Source organism: Lolium perenne, chromosome 1, assembly GCF_019359855.2.
Source record: "Lolium perenne isolate Kyuss_39 chromosome 1, Kyuss_2.0, whole genome shotgun sequence".
NCBI classification, from domain to species: domain Eukaryota; kingdom Viridiplantae; phylum Streptophyta; class Magnoliopsida; order Poales; family Poaceae; genus Lolium; species Lolium perenne.
This window is the reverse complement of record NC_067244.2, coordinates 152,069,505-152,091,306: the sequence shown is the minus strand read 5'-3', so window position 1 is coordinate 152,091,306 and position 21,802 is coordinate 152,069,505. Positions and strand designations below refer to the sequence as shown.

The following is a 21,802-nucleotide window of genomic DNA, read 5'->3' as shown; positions in this document are numbered from 1 at the left end:
GTTACCTGTGATTTATTTATTTTGAGAGGTGATGGACTAAGCTGCTCCCGCCTGCAAGTGATTGCACCATTAACGTCATTCAAATATTCAATGATAACATGCTAGAGTAACTTGCAATGACTTGTATCAGTAGAGAGTAGTTCTAATCAAGACGAAATCTATATAGCCATGGCAAGATATCATCAGCAGTTAATAAAAAAGTATTATGCAGAGTACAAATAAAATTATCCAGAGTAGTTTGATTCGAGCGCTCACCTTGTTGCGTACCAAAGAGGGAGGCCACGCCATGATGTAGGGATAGCAGAACTCGGATCTAGTGATCTGGCAGAGCTTCTGTAGCTCCCTTGTTTCAATGCAGAAGGATAGGAGCCAGTTAGGAGGCTCCTTCTGGTGAATAGTCAGATACACGACGCCACCCACAATAGCCACGACAGCGAAGGGCACTCGTCTACAATGTTGAGAGCGAGCTTATCCGTCACATCCACGATCTCAAATGTCCTGTCCTTCCTCCATTTGTCGACGCCGTCACGACCGGCCCTCAGGACCCAAACCATAAGCTCAAGGTTATCGTAATGCACGCGAGCCAAACAGAGCTTCCCATCGTTGGTCTCACCTAAGACACCGGAAGGCCCAATCGGCAGATGGGTTTGAGAGAATTGCAGCGTTGAAGTGTGCAGCACAGGGATATAGTGGTCGTCGTCTTGGTCTTCGTCTTGGTCTGAAGATGCCCAGTAAACAAGCCCGTTCCTCACTAGCTCTACATTGTCAGCATCCTGGAGGCTCCACGGTGTTGGGGAAATCTTCCACTCCATGGTGTCCGGTGAGAAGACAGCGATCTGCTTTCCCCCGTCTTCTTTGGGGACGCAGAGCACCCGGAACGACCGGTCGTCGGCTTCGGAGGGGATCATGTGGAACTCAGCTTCAGTGTATTCGGGGTCCCCGCTGAACACCTCATCGGGCGGGCCGGGGAAGAGATGCAGGGCTCCTGCGAGGGGATCGTAGACGGCCACCTTCTTGGTGTTGCATCGCGGCGTGACGAGAAGGACATACCCATCGCGGCACCCCAACATTGACCACCCTTCGTCTTCGTCGTCGTCATCTTCTTCATCTTGGACATCTTCGTCTTCGTCTTCGGCGTCCTCGGTCTCGGCGTCGTCCTTTTTGACGTCGATAGCATCGGGGAGACGGGTAAGGAAGACATCGAGGCCGCGGAGGGCGGCGGCGTGGTCCGGGTCGGAGCGGCGGCCGCGGAGGCGCACGGGCGCGAAGGTGGGCGTGGTGGGCTCGTCGTCGACGAGGAATGCGCCGAGGATGGTGGGCGAGTGGAGGTCGCGGAAGCGGCGGCGGAAGGCGGGGGACGAACGAACGGCGCGGAGGAAAGCGGGGCAGGCGAAAGCGGCGCGGACGAGGGTCGGGAGGGAGGGGAGGCGGAGGAACACCTCGCGCAGGAGGTCGTCGCTGAGGGCGAGTATGGTGGTAGGAGCGGACTGACTGGAGATCTTCTTCCGCGGCGGGGCCATGGCGAGCGGTGGCAGTGGCGGCGGCGGCGGCAATGGGAAAGAGGGGGCTGCTCGTTTTCAGCGGCGCCAGGGGACAGGGGAGCATATTTTATTTGATGAGAGAGATGAAGTGTGCAGAAGAAGGAACCTGCAAAAACGGAAGAAGACGAAAACCACGGACATTGTTGTTCACCTTCAGGGCACTAGTAAATATGCACGTGCAACCCACGTCTCTACACAGTTGCAAACCAGAATACGAAAAGTCCAAAAAATCAAAAGAAATCAGTGTGCTCGGATGATAACTGTTATGCTCAAGATCTGAAACATAGAGAACCCTAGTTCTACAGAAACTTACCTAATATCTCAGCACTCAAACTATCAAACACTTTATATTGAGAACATGAAAACAATGTGAAAAGCCTAATCACTTCATTTTATGCGTGTGCAGTTTTGCCCCTGAAACATTAAGTGGAAGCATAATAGTACTACTTACCACAAATGAAAATAGGAAAGTTTGCTTCCTACAATAAAATATAGCCACCTATACTAAAAAAATCATAGGAACTCAAACTGGATCCATCTTTATCCTTCCGATAAAATTCAGATTTAACAGAAACATGATTTAGCAAAAAAAAATCTCCAAGATATACTGGATAAAACAGTAATATGATTTGTAGAAGCCTTAAAAATATACTGGACTATCAGCAACAAGTGATGTATTTTATCTAACTGATAATAAACATATACAGTATAAAACACAACATATGAACTTGTTAGTTGCATGCACAAGGAGTCAAGCATGCATGTGAAAAAGGCTAGACATGAGTGTCCTTAGATCCAGAAAACAAAATTTACAGGAAGAAGGGCACAAAGCAAGAAAACTGAAATTTATACCATTTTCCTCGAAGATGTCACTGATCCCTTCAACATCGTTGCTTCTTGTGCACAAGGATGTCCCTCGCATCCCCTCGTGTCGCTGCTCTCCCATGGCCGCGCTTATGTTCCCTTCATTGCCTCCGCAGATTGTTAGCGAATCAGATGCTATCTTATCACCATTGCTGGCGCTAGCCTCACAAAAGCAATCCTCAATTGGAGCGGCAAACATGAATCCGAGAGGGCTGGTGCCTGCTCTGTTTCTGTGGAGCAGGAGCATGGTTACGTGATAAAAGTTCCAATTCAAATACTGTTGGAACAATAAATTATTAGAAGCCATCATGCATCCTAGTAAAATCTTACTGATGTCCTATATCCATTGGTTATCTCTGTTATCATGGGATATTCATCCCGAGTGAATAGACAAATTTCCATTTAATTAGCAGGAAAACGTGCAATGAGATCTGCGTGCAAATTAACACGTACGAACATACTTTGTCCTTGGCTCAAGAATGCACTTAAAAGTAAAAATAGGCTGTACGCGGTCAGATTATTCATCCTGCACGCCCCAATCCTGCTTTGGCCATGACCACGGTGACCTCAGTCATCCAAGGCTAGAACGTAGATATACACCGCGTCTTCCCCAGCTGCCTCCCGCCTCCCGCTCTGGAGCTGGACGGACAGCCAGCAGGACTTTCCTGGACCTCGCCATCTTCGAAGGAGACGCACCTCCCCGATTTGCTCACCCTCCGTACCCGCGTCGGATCGGTACTGGCCAGCCATCTGCGATTCGATTCTACCCTCGATCTGGAAGGCGAAGGCAAAGAGACCCGCACGCGTGCCGCTGATGGGAGAGCGAACAGGGGGTGGAGTCGGCAGCGCCTGGAATGGCGATCTCGCGTGGAGATGAGGCGGCGGGCAGGGGCGTCGCGTGGAGAAGACTGTATCGCGATCTGAATCGTGACAGGGATTCTATTTTTTTTGTCCTTTTTTTTTCCTGGCGGATGGACCGCGCGTGTCAATTGTTGGGTGGAGGGTTGGGGAGAACAGACGAATCTCGACCATTTGATCGACGTGTGTGAACGGTTAAGATGTAATTTTCCTGCCAAGTTCTCTCTTTTATAAGTAGTGGAGATGAGCAACGGAGGCTGTTACAAGTGGTCGCTCCAGACCCTCCATGTAGGTTCGTATCTGTGAGAGAAATCCATCCAAACCAAAAGAACAATATATGAGACCATCTAATCTCTCTCCTCCCGTGAGATTTATTCCGGCTGGTCCAATCCTTGGCTTCCATCTCCACCTTCTCTCCTACTTTTCTCTTTCCCCATTGCTTTTTCTCCTTTCTGAGCCGAGGAGGCGGCCTCCTCGCAGTGACGGCCGATCGCCGTCGCAGGGCCTGCCACGGCGGCATCCGAACCTACGTGGTTCTGTGGAGAGGCAAGCTAGAGCGACGCGTTGGCCATGCCCTCAGCTATCCTCGCTGGAAAAAACATTTCTCCGTTATCCTTCCTCTTTTAGCCTTCCCGCTTCCAAATTATACCGAGTTGAGTTTAATGGACGCGCCAAACTGTGATTTGTTTGCAATATGTTTCCATGCAAGAAAATTGTTTCAACCGTAATAATTTGCATGTGATTTGTTTCTGAAGTTCCACATTAAATGCCGGATCTGTTTGCAATCAGTTCCCATACATGAAATTGTTTCCAACCGTGCTCCCTCCGTTTTTATTTAGATTGCGTTTCCGTTTATATTTAAAGTCAAACTTTACAAAGTTCAACGAATAAAATAAGAAAAAATGTTGATATCCATAATACCGAATATATGATATTTGGAAATATACTTTATGATGATTCTAATATTATTGATTTTATGTTGTAGAAGTTGACATCTTTTCGTAAAATATTTATTCAAATTAATAAAGTTTGACTTTGATTAAATTTAGAACACGAAGTAATTGTGAACGGATGGGATAATACGATAATACGCTTTGTCTCTGGAGTTCTAATTTATTTAACACAATACAAATGCAACGCTCAAACATATGTACATACACTTACCTCTATGAACGCATGCACGCACACACTACCCTGTGAGCACCTCCGATAGACTGTGTTTAAGAAACTAATCCAGCGGGCCCTTGGATTGACGAAGAAACCATGGACGTCTCGCTGTAGATGGGAACATCGCCTCTCCCTGAAAAATATTCTATCTTTTTAATGAGACACCAAATTCTAGATTTGACACTTTGATGGACCGGTGGTACCACTACCCTCCTAACCATCCAACCACAAATTAGTTATCTCGAGTCCTAACAGCAGCAGCAGCCTGTACGGCGCGGGATCGCGGGAGCGCACGTCCATCGAGAGGTGGCTCCGCAGGGAGGCGTGGAGCTTCGACGTCCCGAGCGCGGTGACGCCGATAGCGTCGACGAGCGAGGAGCATGGCGGCGGGGTTGGCGTTGGGGAGACGGAAAGCGAGCAGCAACTGCGGTGTGTGCTGAGCGTGTACGACGACGCGCTCGACAAGACCAGGTACCTCGCCGGCGATGAGTTCACCCTGGCGGACATGTCCCACCTCCCGAATGCGCACCGCCTCGATGGCTCCGAGATGGGGAGGATGCCGCTGGGGTCGGTGAAGAACGTGGCGCGGTGGTACGAGAGTATGAGGCCGTCACCAGGGCCGGCCCATAGGCCGGGGCAACGGGGCGCCCGCCCTGGGCCCCCGGCAGGCAGGGGCCCCGGCCCAGCTAGTTGTGCTGTACTCATACACATCTTGAAAAATGGCTACAGAGCCTAGAATGCAAACGCAAGCCCATTAAAACATGCACGGGGAAAATCACACTACAGATATCAATCGATCGCTACCTTGCCCGCCAGATCCGACTCTACGATTCCTCCCCTCCTTAAATTTCGGGAACGACGCCTCGGTACCTTTCCAAGGTTGTAGTCAGGTATTAATGGAGGCCAACAATACGATTCCAGCCAGATATCAAATAGTACTCCTACTCTCGAACGCCTCTGCATATTCAGTTTTCCTTGCTCATCTCACTCTTAACTGACTCCGTTTCTCTTTGCTTTTTGACTCAATTTCAGTGCTCAAGCAAATCAAGGACCGAGTTACTCCCAGTTGTATCTAAGAGAGTGCTCAAGCTATAGGGGAAAACTCCATTCAGTTCATGATGTGGTATTTTTTTCCTGCTACGGATCAAGCCACCTACATCCAAACCGAGCCATACCCAGGTGCTTTTATTCCCTCCCTTGATTTTTTTTAATGCAACGTATTTGTGATGTTCTATACACATAATGATCTTTTCTCTGTATGAACAATAGCATTTCCTAGCTATCCTGATTTAGTTCCCTTGAATATCGACTGGTCCCAGAAAATACTACTAGTTTGTATTAGCAGTTTTAGAGTTCAGATATGATCGATCTTTGGTACTCAATGTTATTTTTGTTTTGCAATAATATATATCAAGTATTTCAATAGAAATATAAATTATTTGTGTGTGACCAAGGGCCCCTTGCTACTGTCTTGCCCCTGGTCGCCCTCTAAGGCCTTGTTCGGCACACAGGGTTTGCAGGGGATTAGAGTGTATTTTTTTCTGGGCCAGCCTAATATCTCCTCAAACATCAGTTGTACTGTTCGGTAGACCGGGTTTGGAGCGGTTTAAACGGATCTAGTTCCAAATATTCCCACAAAACTCGCCAATACACGTGAGAAACGAAACGCTAGGGGGCCCTCGCGTTTTTTCTGCCGAGCTTTCTGCCACAGATCGTTAATGAATGGCCTACGAGGGATCAGCAATTCCCACCGTATGAGTAGGTTAGGAATTTTCGCGCGAGCTTGCTGTCAAAGGCGAGCGGATTTGGCGCTAATTTTTCCTTGTTTCTGATGACTAGCTGTTTCTCAAAACCTGCCAATACTCTCAGAATCACGTGTTTGTACCCAAAACGCTTGGTAAAATACACGTTGATCCCCGCGTGCCGAACAAAGCCTAAATGTATGGACCGGCCTGGCCGTCACCGCACGGCCGGCGTGGCAGCGGGTCATCGCGACACAGAGCGGCCGGGCCCCCCTGGCCTGTCTACGCGCGGACAATCGACGGCGCGCGGACGATCGACGGCGCGCGTCAGCAGTTGCCGTTGCGCCGAACCTGTTGACGACTGTGTTGAGTCGTGTTGCAGTTAAAGAAAGACTCGTGCTCTCATCTAGAATAAAAATCACCCATGCAGCGTGCTCTATAATCTGTAGTTGGTATGCCTTGAACTCCTTTTTTCAGTCTTACCGTGAATAGGTTTTTACCCGTAGGAGATGATTCGATGCCGAGTTATCTGTCAGCGGGTTTCCTATCGAGCTAAGGCGCTATTTCTTTCTCGTTTTGATTGTTTACTTTTCGCATGGTTTAATTTTGCACAATGTATACTTTCGTTATGAAAAGTAATTGAAATGAAAGTGGCCCGAACAGAAAAAGGAATCACGCAGCATGCATGTACTCTGATTCAAAATACTCGTGGTGATTCTAGTTTAAATTTGAGCTAAAATCATGACAAATATTATGTATCGGAGGAAGTATTGCACCCAGCGTGCCTGGTTGTATTTGTTATCATGGCTTTGCATAAAGAAGTATATATATATATAGTATTGTATATTAATAAAGATCGTATGCATCAGGCTCGTTTCCCCATTTTGAAAAATAATATAGTATTGTGTGCTTTGTTTACTGGACGTTCCAAGTTTTATTAAAGCAAAATTTTATAAAATTTTACCATCTGTTATAATGAAAAATATCAATATCTACAATATCAATGCAAAAGATTGAGAATGATTGATTTTATACTATAACCTAGTTTCTCTCGAACCATATAGTCGAACTAGAAACCTAAAATTCTATTATTAGAGCTAAAATTGCCACCGAAAAATTCTCCATCTTGGGGTCTCTAATCAAAAGAACCCTATTATGTTTTCTTGATCTTATGTGTTGTATTCTTAGATTTTTTTTCTACATGGTCCCGCAACAACGCGTGGGGTGTCATCTAGTATGTATAGGCCCAGGAACCACATGCCACAACATTTTATTGTATTAGAGAGGAAGAGGCGGGGCGACGTCGAGTGAGGATGGTGGCCGCTGCGCCGGGTTTGACCACAACTAGAGGGGTGGCATCTTGAGATACACCACACCGAGCGACTGAGCTATCACTGGGATTAGGGCAGTTATGGGGTTAGTAGAGCATGCGTAGGGTGGCGCAAGGACGATACCTCCTGGTGTGGGATTGTAAGTTAGACACCGCTCACGGTGGTGGGCAGGTGAGATGCAACAACGGTGAAAAAAAATGGCAGCGGCACAAGCTCTCATTGCGGAAGGACGGAAGTAGTGTGGGGCATTAATCTGTACCAAGGGGAGGAATGAGTGGTGGGGAATGCTATCGGTAGGATAATAAAGTGGTGGTGCCTGGTGACCCCTGAGGGCACGTGTGCGTGCGAATAACCGGAGGACGCAAACATGTGATCCTCCGAGGGAAAAGGACTGGAGAAGACAACGAAGTGGCACATGCACTATCAGGACTTGGGAATGCGTTTTATATTTATGCAGTTTCAATTGTTTTTTTCGAAATGGGAGCCCAACCCTGAATGCGTTATCTTTTTTGAGCATGGTATTGAACTTGAGGACTCTTGACTCTGATAACATATAGTATTGATCCACTAGCCAACTATATTAAAAGTCTTAACAGATGGAAATGGACTATGCAATATGTTTATATCTCAACATATAACCTGTACAACCGCCATCACATGATTGCACCAAGGGTCCATAGGTCCCCATTGCTCCGCGGGAAGGAGGTAGGACCACATGTAAATCGATGAGGCAACTCCGTGTATAAGACTATAACCTAAAGAAAAATTGAATTTACAGCCATGTTAAAAATTACATCATTTTGGCAATTCCATATTGCTAAAATCAAAGCACACACTCCAACTTGGATTCTAGCTTTACTTTATTTTTATCAATCTCATTGAGCCAGTTTCCAAACAAATTAGTAACATTAGCTGGAGAAGGAATGTTATATGTGCAGTTTACTACTCTCCAAACTAGACGGGAGAAAGTTCAAGAAATAAAAAGATGGTCAGTTGTTTCCTGTGAGTCACGAAACACACATTTAGTTCACCCATCTTTTAAGATTTTTGTTAGGATATACTAAATGAGTACACCATTGACATAGTCTCATGCCAGCAAGCATGTGTGACCCACAGATGGCGTTAGGACCATGGCCTAATCGGGTTGCCAAGTTGTTGTTGCATAAGATGTAGGAAGGCGGTCTGCCAGCACCTTGCGCATGCCGGCACCTTCGAGGACAAGACAGCGTGGTTATGTATAAGTCTAGATCTATGCTACCCATCCCGTATGGACTCTCCCTGTAACCCCAGGACCGTGTGGCTATATAAGACAACCTATGGGAGCCTTTAGGGCATCGGCAATCACAACATTTTAATCGCGCACTTTTCCAGTATAGTGAGCTTAAGGCAGAAAGTAGCATCTCACCACCATCGTGAGATGTAAACCTAGGCAACTTGTGTACATCTCACCATCCCAGTGTCTCCGCGTCTCACACACCCTTCTCCCGCTCCTCGCCTTGAGGTACCCCTCATGGCCTAATCGTGGACAGAACAACGGAAATTGTCTTTGGTAAAAAGCACATTCTTATAGGAACCACATATTGATCTTAGTCTTGAGAGGGAACATGGGAGGATTATGACATGATCAAGAAAATATTTCCTAATTAACCAGCTTGGAAAGCTACAGTGTTGGTGACTGATGTGTGGCGAAGTGTAACGAGTTACAGCTTGAGTTAACTGTGTTTCTTGTTGTCGGGTTTGTTTCGAACTTATGGGCCTCAGGTCGGATGGAGGTATGGCCCGGCCTGTGCGTTGTTTGACAAATCAGAGGGACGTTGTAATTAATGAGCAGCTAAGATGGAAAATTGAGATCTCAAAAAAAAAAGATGGAAAATTGATCATGTCTCTCTCTTTCCTGCTCCCATATCTCAATCTCGACCTAACCCTAGCCACGGCCTCCTTGTGAGCCCCGGACATTGTCGGGGGGATGACCCCCGGTATGGAAAAGTCCTCGAGTTTACGAGCGTGCAGCATTTCGCGGATCAAGAAAAGATGCCACGGTTCAAGAGATATAAAGCAAAGAAGATAAAGAAGAAGAGTTGCGAGCTGGGCCGGCTTCCGGCTCCCGCGGCCCGTCCGGCTGCGGCCTCCTCGGCCTGCTCCCGCCCCTGCCCGGGTGGGCCGACTTCCGGCTCCCGCCGGCCCATCCGGCTCCAGCTTCGCCTCGGTCCGCTCCGGCTTCTTGGGCCGACTCGCCCGCGCCCCCCCTGGGCCGTTGGCCGGCTCGCCCCAGGCCGGCCTCGCCATGTCTGGCTGGGCCGCTCCAGATCGTCGCACGTCCGGCTCCTGGGAGCGCCCTGCCAGCTCGCTCCCATGCAAGAGGTGGCCGGCTCCTGCTGCTTCTCCACTACGTGCATGGCCGAGAAGTAGCCAGCTGCACCTCCACGTAAAGACCAAGTACATGGCCGGCTCCAACTCTCCAACCTCCACGTACAGTATTCAAGGCCAAGAGCAGGTCAAACCATGTACGAGCCAGCTGCTCCATCAGGCGTACGTGAAGATGTGATCGACCAAGGCATTGGATGCTCTACCATGCTAGCGATCGTACAGACAAGACAAGGCAACGTGCTAGTCTACATACAGGCTACCAATAGGCTCATGTAGTGCAACAGTAGCACTGTAGCGCACAGTTGATGGAACCCCAGTAGTCACCTCATGTACAATACATGCGGGCCACCACTTGTCCCCTGGGTGCCAGACTTTATAAGGCACACCAGGGAGAGCCCTTCAGGCTCATTCTCTCCATGCCCAAAAATGGCCAACGGGGCCAGCGCTGCCATCTCTCTCTCTCTCAGCTCACGTACGAGCTCCTCTCAAGCCGGCCAGGCTCCTCTTAGCTCACAGTAGCTTCTTCCTCCTCAGGACAAACAGCTCAAGGAGCAACTATGTAACACCATATACTGTCATATACATCAGACATGCAGGAGTAGGGGTTTTACCTCCACCGTGAGGGCCCTGAACCTGGGTACATCACCGTGTGCTGTGTACCAATCCCGCCTCCGGATACCGTCGACGCCCATACAGGAACCACCTCTCTTTAGCTACCCCGTAGCATATGCCGTGACAATACCACGACATTTGGCACCCACCGTGGGGCCTGCAGTGGCGCCGGCCGGAGTTCGTCCGGACGGGACCCTTCCTCACCATCGTCACCGCCGCGGCCTTCATCGCCGTCGGCTTGGCTGCCCTCCTCGGGCAGGGCCTCGTCTCCACCGCGGCCTCCGCCGCCGCGGGCATAGCCGCCGGCTTCGGGCGCGGCTCCATCATCTTCACCGCCTCTGCAGCCCTCGCCGTCGCGAGCTTCTTCACCATCATCGTCGGGGGCTTAGAGCTCAGCAGCAGCGCCTCCGACGGGCAAGCCTTTGTTCATGGCTGCAAGTTCGCCTCGTCTCCATCGCCTTCCGCGCGCCCTCGTGGTCGTGAGCTCTCCCTCGAACCTAGCAGCGGGCCTACGCGAAGCAGCAGCGGCATCCTCGCGCAAGCATCAGCACCAGCGCGGCGTTCCCGTGCGAGCCTGGCTGCTGTACATCGTCCGCGCGCGGGCAGCAGCGGGCAGGCATGCGCGCGACGAACAACCAGCACATCACGCGTGCAGCGAACAGCAGCGCTGCGAGGAAGCAGCAACATCAGACCGCGTAAACTGCCAAGCAGTGAACAGCAGCGCCGTTCGAGCTAAACCAGCTAAGTCTCGATCAATCCTCTCACTTTGCACCTCCAAAGAACACACGCAGAGAGAGCAACCATGAATTATTTATTGTATCCTCACAGCTGCCTTTTGTCTTGGCTAAAAGCGACATGACCAGGGAACGGCGCTGCACCTCGCGGTAACAGGCGTCGCGCTGCCCTTGCTGGCCGGCCGCACCACCTGCGCCTCACCTGCCGCCCCGGTGCGCAAGCAGCAGAACAGGCCCGGCCGGCTCTCGCGCACGCAGCACCGTCCCGGCCTCTGAGTGCGCCGCGCTGTGTGCCCTCGACCACATCCCAATGAGCCGCCCTCAGAGGCCCGTTCTCCGGCTTCGGCTCGCGGCGGCCACTGCCTGCTCGCCCGCCGCATGAGAGCAGCAGCTCGTCCGCGCCCAAGCAACAGCACGCGGTGAGCAGCAGCTCGTCCGCACCCAAGCTCCACCGGCTGCCAAGCGGCCGCGCGCACCCGCAGCACCTCCGACTGCCGGCTAGCAGCGCGACTCAAGCGCCATCGACCTGCTCCGGATCGCCGTCGACCTGCTCTGGCTCCAACGTGCGGGCTGCGCCCGCGTGCGCCCTCGCTTCACCACGACAAGCTGGCTCCTCTTTGGATCAATTCCCAGCACCCGCACGCGTCGACCTGCTAGGCTGCTACCGAGGCGGTCATCCGGCTCGCCACCGCCGGCTTCCGCGCGCCCGGCAGCGCCCCACTGCGCCATCGCCGCACACCAGCTGCCGAACACCGCCGGCTGCGCCCAGCGAGCCCTCCAGTTGCGTCCCGCCACGGCGTCACGGACAACACCGGCTGCTGCACGCGGCGCGCCCGCCGGCCGCTGCGTCCAGCGCGCCCTCGGGTTGCGTCCCGCCACGGTCACCTCCGGCTGCTCCACGCAGCGCCCTGGCCGGCTTCGCCTCCAACTCCGACTCGCGGCTCCGGTTCTTCCCGCGCGCCACCGCGGCAAGCTCCACTGCCGGCTGCGCCTGGCTCACGTTCGTCATCGGCTCGCCACGCCAGGCCTCGCCGTGGCCGGCTTGCTCCGGCGATGCTCCGCCCGCCGCGCCCGTACCGGCTGCCGCGTGAGCCTATCGCTCCCCTGCTAAAGAAAAGAACGCATGGGTGAAAAGAATAAAAATAGGTGGTGGGCCGGCTGATGTGCATGTCGGTTGGAGCAAAAAAAAAAAAAAAAAATCCCAAGTCGGCTGATATACATGCCGGTTGAATGGGAAAGAAAAAAGAAAGAGAGAATAAATGATCCGGCTGAAAATAGTTTGCCGGCTGAAAAAAAAAAAATCTATCCGGCTAAAACATGCCGCCTACTGAATCCGCTCGATGTTCGATCGATCGAGCCGGCTGCGCTGGTGCCGGCTGGGCGGGCTGTCCTTAACCCGGCTGGGCTGGGTCTGTTTGGTTGGTCGCTCGACTCCGCTCGTACCGGTTCCGCCTGTCCAGGCCGGCTGGGAATGGGATGAGTGGAGCCTGCACCGACTGAACCAGCCCGAGCGCGTTTGGTCGCCCGTCCGGCTGAACCTGAGCAGCCGGAATCTGCATCGGCTCGTACATCTGCAGCGCGTTTGGTAGCTTGGCCGGCTGGAGTCAAGCCGGCTGAGGCCATCAGCCATCGACACTTCCCCGCGCACGCGAATCGGCCACCCCGAGAGACACTCGGGGGCTGTCCCCTCTCACACCGGCTGCGCCTCCGCACCTCTTCCGGCTGCGCCTTCACCGCCACCGGCCGCGCCTTCGCCCTCTTCCGGTCGCGCTTGCACCGACTCGCCTGCCGGCTGCGCCCCTCACGCCCACCCGCAGCGCGTTTGATGGCTTGGCCGGCTGGAGCCAAGCCGGCTGAGGCCACCAGCCACTCCCTTGCCTCTACGGCTTCAACAACTCGTCATCACTATCGAGATCAACCCTACAGCGAAAACAAAATGTAAGTATTGTTGAGTAACTCTCCGCACCGCTGCTCAGTCGGGTAACCCGAGTTACACTCGGGGGCTACCCCCTCTTCCGCCGCACTTCGCTGCTTAACCCCGGATTGACTTAACTCGTCCCGGGGGCTCGCTGGCTAGTCCACGATGCTCTATCCCAAAGACGGATTAGTAGTGTGTATGGTACCAAAGGCCCACTCTTCGACTCAGCTGTTGTCCGCAACCCGGCTTCATGGCTAGCAAGAGCAAAAGCTGGAGGTCGCCTCACATGAACGACGTCCAAAGAGAGATCACCTTGGGCATCCCGGCCTTCGCCGATGTCAGCTCGAATGAGTCTGCCCCTCAAAGTCTAAGTACTGTGCGCTCCACTTTGCGGCCCACTCTTGACCCAGCTACAGACCACAACCCGGCTGTATGGCTGGCAAGAGAAAAAGCCAAAGAGCGGGGGGGACATGAAAATGACTCCAGGGGGCTCGGACGAAACCGAGCCAACATCCCTCTACATAAAGCTAGCACTGCTAAGGCTCCATATATTATGTCTTTACTGACTAACTTTGTCTCTTATATGACTATCTCCGATGGACTACATCGAGTTGGCGGTCCTCAGCGACCACTTCCGGGTGCTCTTCAGCACGAGCCGGCGGACACAGCGTCCACCTTGCCAGCGGCCCAGAGCCTTCGAGCTGGCGGTCCTCAGCGACCACTTCCGGGTGCTCTTCAGCACGAGCCGGCGGACACCGCGTCCACCTTGCCAGCGGCCCAGAGCCTTCGAGCTGGCGGTCCTCAGCGACCACTTCCGGGTGCTCTTCGGCACGAGCCGGCGGACACCGCGTCCACCTTGCCAACGGCCCAGGCCTTCGAGCTGGCGGTCCTCGGCGACCACTTCCGGGTGCTCTTCGGCCACGAGCCGGCGGACACCGAGTCCACCTTGCCGGCGGCCCGTAGCCTTCGAGCTGGCGGTCCTCAGCGACCACTTCCGGGTGCTCTTCAGCACGAGCCGGCGGACACCGAGTCCACCTTGCCAGCGGCCCAGAGCCTTCGAGCTGGCGGTCCTCAGCGACCACTTCCGGGTGCTCTTCAGCACGAGCCGGCGGACACCGCGTCCACCTTGCCAGCGGCCCAGAGCCTTCGAGCTGGCGGTCCTCAGCGACCACTTCCGGGTGCTCTTCAGCACGAGCCGGCGGACACCGAGCCCTTCGCCGCTTCGTCCGGCTGCGCCTTCGCCGCCTCGTCCGGCTGCGCCTTGTCCGGCTGCGACCTCGCCGCCTCGTCCGGCTGCGCCTTCGTCGTCTCGCCCGGTCGCGCCTTCGCCGCCTCGTCCGGCCGCGCCTTCGCCGCCTCGTCCGGCTGCGCCTTGTCCGGCTGCGACCGTCGCCTCGTCCGGCTGCACCTTCGCCGTCTCGTCCGGCTGCGCCTCGTCCGGCTGCGACTTGCCGCCTCGTCCGCCTGCGCCTTGTCCGGCTGCGACCTCGCCGCCTCGTCCGGCTGCGCCTTGTCCGGCTGCGACCGTCGCCTCGTCCGGCTGCGCCTTCGCCGCCTCGTCCGGCTGCGCCTTGTCCCGGCTGCGACCTCGCCACCTCGTCCGGCTGCGCCTTCGTCGTCTCGCCCGGCCGCGCCTTCGCCGCCTCGTTCGGCCGCGCCGCCGCCGCCTCGTCCGGCCGCGCCTTCGCTGTCTCGTCCGGCTGCGCCTTGTCCGGCTGCGACCGTCGCCTCGTCGGCTGCGTCTTCGCCGCCTCGTCGGCTGCGCCTTGTCCGGCTGCGACCTTGCCGCCTCGTCCGGTAGCGCCTTCGTCGCCTCGCCGGCCGCGCCTTCGCCGCCTCGTCGGCCTCGTCCGGCTGCGCCTTCGTCGCCTCGTCCGGCCGCGCCTTCGCCGCCTCGCCCGGCGCGCCTTCGCCTCGTCCGGCCGCGCCGCTGCTCGCCCGGCCGCGCGCTTTTCGCCGCCTCGTCCGGCTGCGCCTCGTCCGGCTGCGCCTCGTCCGGCTGCGACCGTCGCCTCGTCGGTTGCGCCTCGTCCGGCTGCGCCTCGTCGGCTGCGCCTCGTCGGCTGCGCCTCGTCGGCTGCGACTTCGTCGCCTCGTCGGCTGCGCCTTCGTCGCCTCGTCGGCCGCGCCTTCGCCGCCTCGCCCGGCCGCGCCTTCGCCGCCTCGTCCGGTCGCGCCTTGGCCGCCTCGCCCGGCCGCGCCTTCGTCGTCTGGCTGCACCCTCGACGCATCGTCCGGCTGCGCCTTGTCCGGCTGCGACTTCGTCGCCTCGTCCGGCTGCGCCTTCGTCGTCTCGTCCCGGCCGCGCCTTCGCCGCCTCGTCGGCTGCGATTGTCGCCTCGTCCGGCTGCGCCTTCGCCGCCTCGTCCGGCTGGGCCCTCGCGGTTATCGTCTGGCTGCGCCTCGTCCGGCTGCGCCTGTCCGGCTGCGCCTTCGCCACCATCGTCCGGCTGCGCCCCTCGCCGCCTCGTCGGCTGCGCCCTGTCCGGCTGCGCCTTCGCCGCCATCGTCTGGTTGCGCCTTCACCGCCTCGTCCGGTTGCGCCCTCGCCGCCATCGTCCGGCTGCTCCTCGTCCGGCTGCGCCCTCGCCGCCTCATCCGGCTCAGTCCTCGCCGCCATCGCCCGGCTGCGCCTCGTTCGGCTGCGCCCTCGCCGCCCTTGTCCGGCTGCGCCCTCGCCACCTCGTCCGGCTGCTCCTCGTCCGGCTGCGCCTTCGCCGCCATCGTTCGGCTGCGCCCTCGCCGCCTCGTCCGGCTGCGCCCTCGCTGCCTTACGCATGGTTGAGATCAGCTTTGGCAACTCCACGCCTCTCACCCACGCCACGCCATGGGCTACATCGACATCGCCATCATCATCTACATCATCAACATCGCGTTTGGGACCCTCCCTGCGACTCGATTGTTCTTCGAGTCCCTTGTAGGCTCGGGGGCTAATGTCGGGGGGATGACCCCCGGTATGGAAAAGTCCTCGAGTTTACGAGCGTGCAGCATTTCGCGGATCAAGAAAAGATGCCACGGTTCAAGAGATATAAAGCAAAGAAGATAAAGAAGAAGAGTTGCGAGCTGGGCCGGCTCCCGCGGCCCGTCCGGCTGCGGCCTCCTCGGCCTGCTCCCGCCCCTGCCCGGGTGGGCCGACTTCCGGCTCCCGCCGGCCCATCCGGCTCCAGCTTCGCCTCGGTCCGCTCCGGCTTCCTGGGCCGACTCGCCCGCGCCCCCGCTGGGCCGCTGGCCGGCTCGCCCCAGGCCGGCCTTGCCACGTCTGGCTGGGCCGCTCCAGATCGTCGCACGTCCGGCTCCTGGGAGCGCCCTGCCAGCTCGCTCCCATGCAAGAGGTGGCCGGCTCCTGCTGCTTCTCCACTACGTGCATGGCCGAGAAGTAGCCAGCTGCACCTCCACGTAAAGACCAAGTACATGGCCGGCTCCAACTCTCCAACCTCCACGTACAGTATTCAAGGCCAAGAGCAGGTCAAACCATGTACGAGCCAGCTGCTCCATCAGGCGTACGTGAAGATGTGATCGACCAAGGCATTGGATGCTCTGCCATGCTAGCGATCGTACAGACAAGACAAGGCAACGTGCTAGTCTACATACAGGCTACCAATAGGCTCATGTAGTGCAACAGTAGCACTGTAGCGCACAGTTGATGGAACCCCAGTGGTCACCTCATGTACAATACATGCGGGCCACCACTTGTCCCCTGGGTGCCAGACTTTATAAGGCACACCAGGGAGAGCCCTTCAGGCTCATTCTCTCCATGCCCAAAAATGGCCAACGAGGCCAGCGCTGCCATCTCTCTCTCTCTCAGCTCACGTACGAGCTCCTCTCAAGCCGGCCAGGCTCTCTCCAAGCCGGCCAGGCTCCTCTTAGCTCACAGTAGCTTCTTCCTCCTCAGGACAAACAGCTCAAGGAGCAACTATGTAACACCATATACTGTCATATACATCAGACATGCAGGAGTAGGGGTTTTACCTCCACCGTGAGGGCCCTGAACCTGGGTACATCACCGTGTGCTGTGTACCAATCCCGCCTCCGGATACCGTCGACGCCCATACAGGAACCACCTCTCTTTAGCTACCCCGTAGCATATGCCGTGACAATACCACGACAGACATGCAAGGAAAGTGTAGACTGCACAACCAGGTCCTTTAACTTTGAGTGGTACGTAATACACCCGCATATTAAAGGGTGTGTTTATGTCTAAATTGACTGAGATTTTCTTAAGTCTCAGTCACCTCAGAAAAGTGCAACTGCAGTTTAAAGAAAGGTGCAATTCGGTTTAGTTGCACATTTCTAGCAGAAAAGTGTAATTACACTTTTTTAACAGAAAAGTGCAACTCAAGTACTTTTTTGCAAGTGACTTAGACTTAAGAAAATCTCAGTTGACTGAGACATAGCAAAACCGCATATTAAACAGGAAGTACCTGATGAAACAATTCAACTATTGGTGCCCGCAAGAAAGAAAAAAGAACTATTCGATACAGAGAAAAAATACAGACTTAATTATGTTTTGTTCAACAATAAATATGTCCAGATCATCTCCGCATTCAGTCAGCTGATCTCAGAGGAAACATGCAAGAAGCGCAAGTAGCAATACGTTGTAAGACAAGCCTTGTAGCCGTGCAGCTCCTGCATGCAGAGACACAAATTAATGGCAACCGAAGTTATACTCCAGGTACAAAATCAACCCACATGTACAGTCGTAGTACATAGCTAGGCACACGCAGCGTGATTTGAGAAATTGAACTGCTCACCCGACGACGACGACGGTGGCGGCAATGCGGCAGTGAACGGATATTCCAGCGTCAACGGCGGGAGCGGCTTGCCTGAAGAACAGAGATATAAAATCAGCAGCGATCCCAGATCGATCCTCGATCGTAGATCGGCCGGCCGTAGGTAATTAAAAAACTTTTGTGGTGTACAACTGTACGAACCTGCGCAGGAACGCGTGATGGACATGAGGATGGAGGCGTCGGAGAGGCACTTGGTGGTGACGTTGACCATGGCGCGGGTGTCGTCGAAGTCCGGCCCGAGAAGCTTGGCGACGTCGCCGCGCAGGACGTGCATGAGGCAGCACGGCTGCTGGGCCACCGTGGCCTTCACCTGGACGCAGCACGCCGGCGGGATCGCGTCGCTACGGTGCTCGATGAAGTCCAGGCACGACAGCAGGCGCTGCAGCGTCGGCACGCACGTCGTCGGCTCGTCGGAGCCGCCGCCAGCAGCGGACGCCGGTGAAACTGCCACGGCGGCGATGAAGATGAGGAGAACGACCGAAGCGAAGATTGGTTTGTATGCCATTGTCTCTGTGAAGAAGTTGAACGGCAATTGCATTACACGAACGGACGTGTATGTATGATGTTTGGGTTTGCTACGTCGTCATATGTGGTTTATGCGATGGTCTATATAGCTGCATTCAACAATCGAAACGTATCATTACGGGTCTATCTGCCTTGAAAAGAAAAAAAAAAAAGACAAGAGATATGAGTTCTACTTTTGTTTTCGAACGCCTAGCTCGATACATTTTTCTCGTTCGTGTAGTATCTACCCGGGCCTCTCTATCTCTTTTTTCTTGAGGAAAAGCCTCCATGACAACTTTATTGATTAGAAAATAAGCTTACATTGTTTGTTTGCTAAAGAGGCAATAATAAAATCAGACGGACGGATCCTCATGTGGGCCACAATATTGCTTTTACTAGGACTATGCAAAATCTTAACACTGGAGTGGAATTTTTTTTTTTGAGGGTGAACAGTGGTTTTCCCCACTGTATATTTTTATTTTATTAAAGTTATGAACAAAAAGTACAAATAAACAGTTGCTTGAGAGGAGCAACTAAAAAACAAAGAGACACCAGGCCTAAAGAAAAAACTATCTAAAAACTATCTAAAGTTCTCCACCCAAGAAACTATGCCATGATAAGATTTCCTTTTGGCCTTGTGCATTAGAAGTGCAAGTTCATCCTGCCGACATCTGTAAACGCTCGGAGTAGCCGCCTTGAATATGAATCCATTGCGAGTGATCCAAACAAACCAAGTAACAAACATGATAATTTCCATGAAGAAAGGTTTGGATATGGCCACTTTCAGACTAGAAAACACTTCTAGGAGGGGCCCAGAGAGGGCAGATATATTGCCAACAAAGAACTGCAAAAGGGCACTGAAAGAACAGATGACCCCTTGTCTCCAGATGCTGCTGGTTGCACATTATACAAGAATAGTCTGCCATCATAAAGTTCTTGCGCTGTAGCATGGCTCTAGTATTCAGTCTGTTGTGTATAAGAAGCCAGAAGAAGACCTTATGTTTCTGCTGACAACATCCTGCCCACATCCAATCTAAGGCAGGCATTGCTCTCACATCTCCCATGAGTCTCTTATATACTTTTGAAACTTGCAATGAAGAATTGCCCAACATAGTCCATGAGTCATTATCTGCATTTGGCATAAAATCTAGCAGCAGTGCTTGGAACAAGGTCAATTGTACCAAAAATTACGAGCTAAGAAGGCAATAATAAAATCAGGTGGATCCTCATATGGGCCATAATATTGCTTTTCCTAGAGCTATGCAAAACCTTAACACTGGAGTGGTAAAATTACGAGCTAAGAAGGAGCATTCCTCATAGATAGCTGCAGCACCTCCCAGTGAATTGCCTCCATTCTGCATTGTTTCAATTACGTACATACAATCACTATTTATGATTAAATTGTTGCACCCCACCCCCCGCGAGTAACAAACCATCGCGAAGGGCTCTTGCTTCCGCAGTGGCTGCATCAGCAATACCCAAAATCCCGCAGCAGGATCTAGCTATAAAAATACCTTGGTCATCTCGGAGTACAGCCCTATTGCGTTTGTAAAATAATCCCCTGAGAAAGCAGCATCAACATTTAGTTTTATCCACCCTTATGGTGGGTTTACCTATCCATGTCGTCTGATGCTCAAGGCTCTCTTGCACAACTTGGAGAAATTCATTGCCATTATTGTTTCCTTTGTTTGTTTGAACTATGGGCCTCTCTCTAACCAGTCACTTTTCCTTTGTTTGTTTTCCTGGGTGGGGTTGGCCGGTTGGGTTTGTGTAGGACATTGTTGTTTGAAATGTGGGCTTTTGATATGTCTCGGACTTCAAACCATGCACCGGGGTCACAGATCAGGTTTAACTAACTTTCAATAATTAGGAAAGTTCCAAGATGATCAAAGATGGGGCAAAGGAATTTGACATCCAGGAGTTGCTCAAGAATCTAAATCTGCACAAAGCTGAACTGAAGGATGTGGCTTTGGGAAAAGAGAAGGTCAAGAGTTGGCCGGAGGTCAAGTGGCTGGCCGAAGCACAGGTTTTGACGGAGAAGAGTTTTAGCATGGAATCACTGAAGAATATAATATACTCGGCATGGACTCAGGTTCATGATATGACTTTTCATGACGTGGGAATGAATTTGTTTGTTTTACATGCGTCTTGCCTGGGTGATTGGAAGCGGATCGGGATGAGGGGCCGTGGATTTTCCGAGCATGCGCCCTCATGGTGGAACCTTTTGATGGCGCAACGATGGTGCCCGAGGTAACCCCAAGCAAGGTCCTGGCGCGGATGCAAATCCCAAACAAGGAGATACAGAAAACAACTACTGAATCGGTGGCCTCCGATGGTGAGAGACGCCATGATCAATGAATATCTACGGTTGGAATTGTCGTGCAATTGAAATGGCTGCGACAATTCGTAACTTTGTGCCTTTGCACAGAAATATGCCCCTGTGTACCATGTGTAGTTGAGACTCTATCACATAAGTTGAGAGGCGAAAGACTAGCATCGTCCCTAGGTTATGAAGGATCCTTTGCTATAGCAGTTATAGCCACAGACGCGGCATCGCAATTTTCTGGAATGATGAAGTAAACATTGACATTTTGCCTTATTCCTCGTACCACCTTCATATTGTTGTTTCTTATTCTAGTATGGAACCATGGTGGTTGACATGTGTGTACAGGGAAGCTCAAGTCCGCGAACGTTATAAAACTTTGGGATATGTTGAAATTCATCAAATCATCATGTGATCTACCTTGGTTATGCATTAGTGATTCCGATGAAGTATTCCACAAGGAGGACACAATGTTGCATTGAACGAGAGATGCAACACAAAAATTTCAGCCTTTCATCAATATTTGATATCTACGGTCTTTCTAATCTTGCCTTCAAGGGTTTTGCACTTCCTGGCCTCTGCACCAACTAGGGATACACATAACCATTAAGCATGAGTAGTAAGATTATTAATCTTGATGAAAACTAAAACATAGTCCTCAAGATAAATTCCATGAGTACCAGTTTTAACCTGGGCCTCAAGTATAAACATGAACCTAGTTTTCTTAAGAACATCATTTGCTCGCCATGGTGCTAGTCCGAGTCTAGGGCTGAGCCTGATCGGTCTATCTCTAAGGCTGCTCTCACACATTTTAGGAGCCGCAGGCCTTTCCATATCTCTTGTGCCCTTGAGCACTTGAAGAGCATGTGATTAAGATCTTCAACATTACTTAAACAAACTGGACAATAACTGAATTCCTAACATGCCTATTTGCCAATGTGCATAAACATGGGGTAATACCATGCAATGCATGCTAGCAAAAGATTTGAATTTTCCTTGAAACTAGAGTTTTCCAAATTACTTTCCAAAATTCATGAGGTGAGGCTTGGCC

At 52.9% G+C, this 21,802-nt stretch overlaps 2 protein-coding genes across 2 annotated transcripts in view; both read right to left on the bottom strand.

Annotated features, from left to right (window-relative positions):
• LOC127307745 (uncharacterized) overlaps nt 1–1,611 on the bottom strand; it is a 219,147-nt gene extending 217,536 nt beyond the window's left edge. The window contains exons 1-2 of the transcript XR_011743484.1: nt 256–1,611; nt 6–51 (exon numbers count right to left, since the gene is read on the bottom strand). The gene's annotated coding sequence lies outside the window, so the exon portion shown is untranslated. The remainder of the gene's footprint in view (nt 1–5; nt 52–255) is intronic.
• A 16,081-nt stretch (nt 1,612–17,692) lies between these two features.
• Nucleotides 17,693–18,429, bottom strand: LOC127334478 (uncharacterized). Its single transcript, XM_051360935.1, has 3 exons — nt 18,066–18,429; nt 17,886–17,957; nt 17,693–17,760 (listed from the first exon to the last, which is right to left on the bottom strand). Exons 1-3 carry the CDS (start codon nt 18,427–18,429, stop codon nt 17,693–17,695), a joined length of 504 nt encoding a protein of 167 aa, XP_051216895.1.
• Between the last annotated feature and the right edge of the window lie 3,373 nt (nt 18,430–21,802).